Genomic DNA, 7552 nt, shown 5'->3' on the forward strand with positions numbered 1-7552 from the left:
CAAGGAGGGCAGCTCACAACAAAAGTGGCATTTATTCTCTTTGGTGTCTTTCCTCTAAGGTTTTCATTACTGACAGTGGCAAAGTGACAAAGGAATATGCAGGGGATGGGCAGAGAAGTTTGCAAGACTGGAAGGGGCCCATACAGTTCCGTAAATATTGAGCAACTGCCATGAGCCGGGCACCATCCCTCTCTTTCATATTGCAGCTTCAGTGGTGATTCTGTAAACATGGTTTTGCTATTGGAGCAAAACTTCAGTCTTATCTACAAGTTTACAGAACTAACATCTGTGAATTTTCCCTTTCAGAAGCAAATTCAACATTGCGGACACAGTTAAATTAGACCTAACCAGAATGGATACGACTGAAAACTGAATCATCCGAGAGTTGGCGTGGCTCACTTGGGACTGAAGGAGAGTGGGCAAGGGAGGCCGGGGCTATATATGGCGAGCAATCTGTGATCAGATTCCGTCAGAAGCACAAGCTTCTTGGCATGCCCTTCAACGTGCTCCGCGATCTGGCTCCTTCTTCATCTCTCTCCACTCCCCAGCATGCCCCTCAAACCTCCATCACCCCACCCTGCATAGAAAACCTGGTCTGTACTCCCTGCTTTGTTCCTACTCTGCAGGAAATGCCCTTGACCCACTCACCTCCCAGATTGGACTGGAACTCTGTGTTTGCAGGACTGTAACTGTGTGTCTGCAGGACTGGGAGCTCCCGGAGGCCAAGGAGGCCAAGGAGTATATACTGTTCCCATCTACATCTGCAACCCCTAACCCAGGGTCTGCCAACAGAGAACACAGAACTGAAGCCTGGTTTCAAATAGAATACCTATTTCAAATGCTTGCTCTGCCTCTTTTTAGCTGTATGACCTTGGATAAGTTAACCACTGTGTACTAGAATTTTCTCATCTGTGAAATGGACACAATAAGGCACTTACTTCACTGGGTTGTTGGGAGAATCAAATGCTTGTATATATGTAAAGCACTTCAAACAGCACCTGGTACAGAGTCAGCTTTATAAAGGTTTATTATCCTAATCATCGTCGTCGTTAAATGCATGTGGAATAAGGAAAAGTGGAAAAAGAAGGGAGACTGTGTGCCCTGCAGCCGAGCAAACTTCTGAATTCACATGCTGGCTCCGCGCCACCCTGTTAAGTGGACCATGTTACACAGCTCCTCACAACGCACCCGCAAAAGGAGCCAGAGCTTTCACTCTGGTTAGTATTCATGACCTTATTTCTTACCTGGGCTACTCACCCACTCCTGCCAAAGCCAGCCAGCTAGGTCCTCCCAAACCCTGCAGCAGCAACACAGCATGACATGGAAGGGACACTGTGGCTCAATCCCTCGCACCCCACCCCCCAGGAGAAGTTCCCAATCCTAGAACGTCAGTGCTGGGAGTTAAGAGATTATCTTATGCAACATCGCCCCCATAACAGATGGGGAAGCACAGGCCTAGACAGGTCTTTTGTTTGCACTTTGTCAGTCCCAGGTTTATATATATGTTACTTTTCACGCAGTCAACTTTGTAGGAGGTACTGAGAATACCATAATCATAATTTAAAGCAGGATGGAACTTTAAAGTTTATCTACTCTGGCACTTTTCAAAAGCCACATTCTAGGGTGTCAAGAGGAGATGTGAGATGTTGCAAGCATTCCATCATTCCTTTGATGAATATTTATTGAGCATCTACAATGTGCTGTGCAGCAGGGACACAAGTCAGACACCACCGCTGCCTTCAGAACCTCACGGACTAACGGAGAAGAGTGACATTAAGGAAATAATCATACATGTGTAGTAAAGTCTTATTGTTGTGAGTGGATTATGTTTTAAAATATACTAGACTGAGCATTTCCACCTACATGCCAATATGCTTTATGAGTGGGAGAAAAAGGCAGGGTTGGGGTGAAGGGGGCGGTTAGAGATGGTGCCCTGGAAGCCACCCACCCCACTGGGTTGACCAGTGCCAAGGTCTCAGGCAGATTAACATTACCATTATGTGGCTGCTGCAGTAGAGAGACTGGGACCCACTCAACTAGTTCTACCCACCCCCATTTTACAGATAAGCAAACTGAGGCCTGAACAGTTTAACTCACTTGCCCAAACTAGCACAGCTAGTACCTGGAAAAACCTTAAAATTCTGTGATGGCTCACACAGCCTTCCTTCCCAAAACAGGTCCAGCTCCCATAGTGTGGCACATGATCTGACCCCGCTCATTCTGCAGCCTCGGCTCTCACCATTTCACCTCCCACTCTTTGATCCAGACGTACCGAAATACATGCAAAGCCCCGAACGGATCTCTGCTTTCCCCAAACCACTCCCTCTACCAGCGACCCAAAGTCCACAGCCCCTAAATAACTCCAGCTCATCTTCAGCACTCAGGACTCAGCTCCAGTTTGTCTCCTCCAGGAAGCCCTTCTGGGCTGCCCCTCCTCTACCTCCCACAGCACAGATACCTTCACATAGAGAAACACTCATCACATAATGTATTCATCCATTCAACAAATATTTATTGAGTAACTTCTATGTGCCAAGCACCTGCTGGTACAGCAGTAAACAAAACAAAGCCCCTGCCCTCATGGAGCTTACATTCTAGTGAGAGAAACAGACAATAAACTAATAATACATAATAACAAATAATAAAATGCCAGGTGGAGTTTAGTGCTATGAAAAAAAAAGACGATCAAGGGCTGGGGACTGGTGGGGATCACTGAGGAAGGTCTCTCTGGGGAGGTGGCATTTGATCAGAGATCTGAAGAAGTGACAGAGTAAGCTGCACAGATAACTGAGAAGGGAACATTTCAGAAAGCAGAAGCAATGGCCCTGTAATTACTATTAATAAAATTATTTCTTGACTTGTGTTTTATTCTCTATTTAACTATAAGGTTCTTGAGGGCAAGGGTCACATCTTAAGCATGCTTGCTTCCCAGGGCCCGGCACAGAACTTGGCACCTCCATAGTGGACATTTACAGAATGAGTGAATGAACCTGGGCTGGGATGTATGAGTCCACCTAACCCCATCTCTCCTAATGAACACGATCCTGTTTCATGTCTCTCTCTTCCACAGAGTTAAGCTAAGCACAGGCCCCGCTTGGGCCAATCTTTCTAGCCTGACTCTGTGGCCTGGTTTCAGTCACGGGGTTCTCTTTTCATTAGGACCATGGCACTGACCAGTTGTTCAGTTTTACCCTGTCTGGGCCTCATATCCCTGGCCCGGATGTGGAACCCCATCTAGAAATCCGGACACCCTAGGACTGGGAGTCTACCCCAGGTTTCCCCAGGATGAAAGTCCTCCCCTGAATTCCAAGCCCCCAAGCTGGGGGCCCTGACCCCTGGAGAGTGATTTCCCCAGTGGCTAACTCCACCCACCTGGAAGTTGCCCTGCCTTGATGCTTAACTTCCCTCCAAACCAAATGACTCACGTCAACACTGTGACCACATCAATCCTTTCTGTGGTCAGCTCTCTGCATGCTTCAACTTCAAAAAGCCATTACTGAATGTCTACCATCCCAAGGCACAGGACTAAGTGCCTGAGTCCTCAGGTTGCCTGCTGCAGATCCCTGCTACCATCAACAGACCATCTGGGTCTAAGTGTCCACACTCGGCTACCCTGAATCAAAATCCTAGCACTTCCGAAAGCACATTAAATAACCCATACGTTACAAATAAAGTAAATGGCTTTATCCACTCGGCCAACTCACTGGTGCTTCCTCCTAGCCCCCGTCTGCCTAAAATGGGCCCAGGGATGAATAACTCGTCTCTTCCTTCACCCTTTCATCCACCACTTACTGACGCCTGCTATATGTCAAGCCTTGGAACATAAAACACAGTGCCTGCACCGATGATGATGATGGTGATGAAGATGATGTGGTGGTGGTAATGGTGATCATGACGACGGTGGAGGAAGAAAGGATACGATGGTAAGATAAGTTACTATTTATTGCATACTTGTGCTACAAAACACTAAGCAGTGAGTTTTCTAATATTAAAATGATGAGATAGGTATTATTGTCCTCAACTTACAGAGGAGGTAATGGGCTTATGAGGCAAAGCGACTTGCTCAAGGTGACACAGTTAAATACCAGGATGGAGTGAGACCCTAGGTCTGTTTGCCTCCAAAATACAAACTGTTACACTGACCAAGAGTCACACGGTAAGTGCCAAACACTTAACTTCAATGAGGAAGTGAAAGAGAGGAGAGTCCCAGGCCCCAGGGACTCACAAGCTGGTGGAGGAGACAGACAAGTGAACAACTATCTACAGCATGCAGAGGTGAGTACTGAGTGAGAGCTGGCGACATAAAAAGAGCTGTAGGGGAGCCAGAGGAGAGGGTGGCTAACTTGACCTGCAGGGGTCAAGGAAGCCTTCCTGGAGGAAGTGACTTTGGGGCTAGGCCTTGAAGGATGAGCAGTTTGTTGCAGCGGACAAGAAGCCTCCAGGGTGGCACCGCGGGAGCTCGGCCCTCGCCAGCCAGCCGACCTGGCCTGGGCCGTGCCAGGTCCTCTGAGGCCGTCCTGTCCACCCCCCTGCGCCCACGCGGCCGGGCCGGGCCTCACCTCCTTCCACTTGAGCTGGCGAATGCTGATCTTTAGGGCGTCCAGGGAGGTCCTGGCCTTGGAGCTGTCCACGGTGACGGGCCGCTGAGAGCCATACTCCTCGGAACGGTGGCCCGAGCTCCGCTTACAGCTTCGGTCCTTGCTCTTGGGCTTCCCGTGCGGGCAGAGGCCCCGCGCCGGCGCTGACTTCGGGTTGGCCGGGGGCAGCGTGGGCAGTGGCCGCGCGGGGACACGAGCGTCCCCCTCCTCGGGCGCGCGGGGCTGCGCCCGGGCTGCGGCCTTGGGCTGCTCCTCCCTCACCTTGCGCTCGGGCTCCCCGGCCGCGCCCGCGTCCACACGGACCTGCTCCGCCGCCGCCTCCGCTTTGGCCTCCGCCTCCGCTTTGGCCTCCGCCTCCGCTTTGGCCTCCGCCTCCGCTTTGGCCTCTGCCTCTGCTTTGGCCGCCGCTTTGGCAGCGGCCACCGCCTCTGCCTCCCACCGGGCCGCCAGCTCCCTCTCGGAGCTGCCCCGCCGCATGGCGCTCAGGGCCGGGGCCAGTGCCAGTGCCGCCGCCGCCGCCGCCGCTCCGCCGCCCCGGCCCGCGACCAAACGGCAGCCGCTGCCGCCGCCGCCAAGCGCTCCCCGCCCGAGCCCGTTGCCATGATCGCTCAGGCTCGGGTTGACAGGGGCAGTCGCCGCCTCGAGACGGGGTCCGGGAAGGGACAATCGCCAACCAAGCCCCAGCGACCTCATAGGCGAGGGTGTCCACGTGACCAGGCCTGTCACAGAGGCCTCGGCGGCCATCTTGGAAGAGGGCAAAAAGCCGCTTTGGCGCGCGCACCTGGAGAACCTGCCAAGTGTCGGAGCGCGTAGAGAGTGGAGAGGAGAGGTCGCAGGTGAGATCGGGGACGGAGAGCTGTTGCGCACACAGGGGCTCCTGAGCGTGGGGACTCGGGGGAAGAGACATCCATCTCAAACAAGAGGCTCCCCCACACCCACCGGCGTAACTCCCGGTCCGACGGGGAGGCACCGCCACCCCGCGACCCGCGCGCGGGAACCTCTCCAGTCTGAGGATGGCTATCGCAAGCCCGGGCCCTACGGGAGCGGCGAGTGTTCCGTTGGAAGAAAACCTTTTCCGATCCTTCGAGAGCCCCCAGACTGAGAGGAATCACCTTCCCCTGCGCTCGGGGAGCTCCCGCTGGGAGGCGCGAGCCCTGCAGATTCCCAGTCGAGGTGAGGACATAACCACTGCTTCTTGTTAGGGCACTTTTTTATTGTGGCAAAATACACATAACAAAATGCACCATTTTAACCACTTTTAGTGGACAGTTCAGTGGCATTCAGTACATTCACACTGTTGTGCAACCGTCATCACTATCCCTCTGCAGAACTTTTCACGCTCCCATTTGTGCCGGTTAAACATTAACCACCCATTCCCCTCTCCCTCAGCCCGTGGCAGCCACCGTTCCACTCCCTGCCTTTATGAATTTGACTGCTCTGAGCACCTCATAGAAGTGGAATCATACAATATTTGTCCTTTAGTGTCTGGTTTATGTCACTTAGCATGTCTTCCTGGTTCATCCATGTTGCAGCATGTGTCAGAATTTCACTCCTTTTTAAGGCTGAATAATTTTCCATCGTGTGCATACACCACGTTGTGTTCATGCATTCATCCGTGAATGGACATTTGGGTTGTTTGCACCTTTTGGCTATTGTGAATAATGTTGCTGTTAACATTGGTAAACAAATATCTGTTCGAGTCCCTGCTTTCAGTGCCTTGGGTTTGCCATATATTTTTTAAGCTAAACCAGGGAGAGGGCTCTCCCCTCCCACCCGAAGGAGCCACATTTGTTTTTTTAGGGAACGGGGTTGGGAAGGTGTAACGGCATCCCAGACTGATGAGTGACCATGACTGCACACAGTGAGCTTTGCCACGCTTTACGCTATAGGGTGAAAGGAACACAGAAGTTATCGAGGGAGGTGGCCCCTCCTTCTCTCTCATCTCTCCAGACGTCTTGTTTCTTTGCTTTGGCCCCGAGTTTCACTGGTGAATAAACTAAACTGCCTTGAAATGACCAAGTCTTAAACTCAGGAGGTCCAAACCTCCTTCTTAGCAGCAGATGGCGCTCTCACCTGTTCCCTTGGAGCCCACCGCGGTTTTATGTCCGTGTTTCTGGAAGTGTGGATACACCATGCTGTTACTTACACCTGCATCAGAGCAACCTGGGGTGCTTATGTAGAATTCAGGCTCCTGAAGCCCACCCCACCCTTGGAGACTTTGATGCAGAGCATCTGAGTGGGCCTGGGAGTCTGCATGTTGAATTGGCACCTCTGCTGATCCTAAGGCAGCCAAGATCAAGAATGACTGGACTCTATTTCAAGGCCTCTGAAGATTCTTGGAGCTGTCTGCGGTACCAATAAGAAGCCCTCACGGCACCCCCCCCCCCCATCTCTCTTCACCACTCTATCCCCAAATCCTCCTGGTGCCACTGGTCTCAGCAAGTGGCGCCACCTTCATTCAGTCATCCATGCTTGCAAATTGCCAAGTCTTAACCCTCTCCCTGGCCTCCTGAAACTAGTCTGTCACCAGGTATTACATGTTCTACATTGACCGTCTTTCCTCTCTTATCTGTCCCTTTCATCACTACCCCAACTCAGGCTTCTGCCCTTGGCCTGGGCCTCTGCAGTGCGCGCGCGCGCGCGCACACACACACACACACACACACACGCACACCCCAGTCTCCCTGGCTCCAGTCTCTGCCCCTGTCCATTCTCCGCACTGCAGCCAGACCTGCCACTCTCCTGCTTAGACACCTCCCCTGTTTTCCTGCCACTTACAGATAAAGTCCAAGCACATTAATTGTCCTAACAGACCCTTCCTGATTACCATTTTTTTTTTTCAGAGACAGGGTCTCACTCTGTCACTCAGGCTAGAGTGCAGTGGTGTGATCATAGCTCGCTACAGCCTCAAACTCCTGGGTTCAAGCAATCCTCCTGTCTCAGCCTCCCAAGTA

The 7552-nt window shown here is 52.0% G+C and overlaps 1 protein-coding gene across 3 annotated transcripts in view; it reads right to left on the reverse strand.

Moving 5' to 3' along the window:
• TTLL11 (tubulin tyrosine ligase like 11) overlaps nt 1–5232 on the reverse strand; it is a 222328-nt gene extending 217096 nt beyond the window's left edge. Inside the window, exons 1-2 of one of the 3 annotated variants that reach the window (XM_069474610.1) lie at nt 5001–5075; nt 4560–4946 (exon numbers count right to left, since the gene is read on the reverse strand). In XM_069474610.1, the coding sequence (XP_069330711.1) occupies nt 4560–4946; nt 5001–5075 (462 nt within the window). The other 2 variants (XM_069474611.1, XM_069474612.1) reach the window with 2 other exon arrangements.
• Between the last annotated feature and the right edge of the window lie 2320 nt (nt 5233–7552).

Source organism: Eulemur rufifrons, chromosome 7, assembly GCF_041146395.1.
Source record: "Eulemur rufifrons isolate Redbay chromosome 7, OSU_ERuf_1, whole genome shotgun sequence".
Classification (NCBI taxonomy): domain Eukaryota; kingdom Metazoa; phylum Chordata; class Mammalia; order Primates; family Lemuridae; genus Eulemur; species Eulemur rufifrons.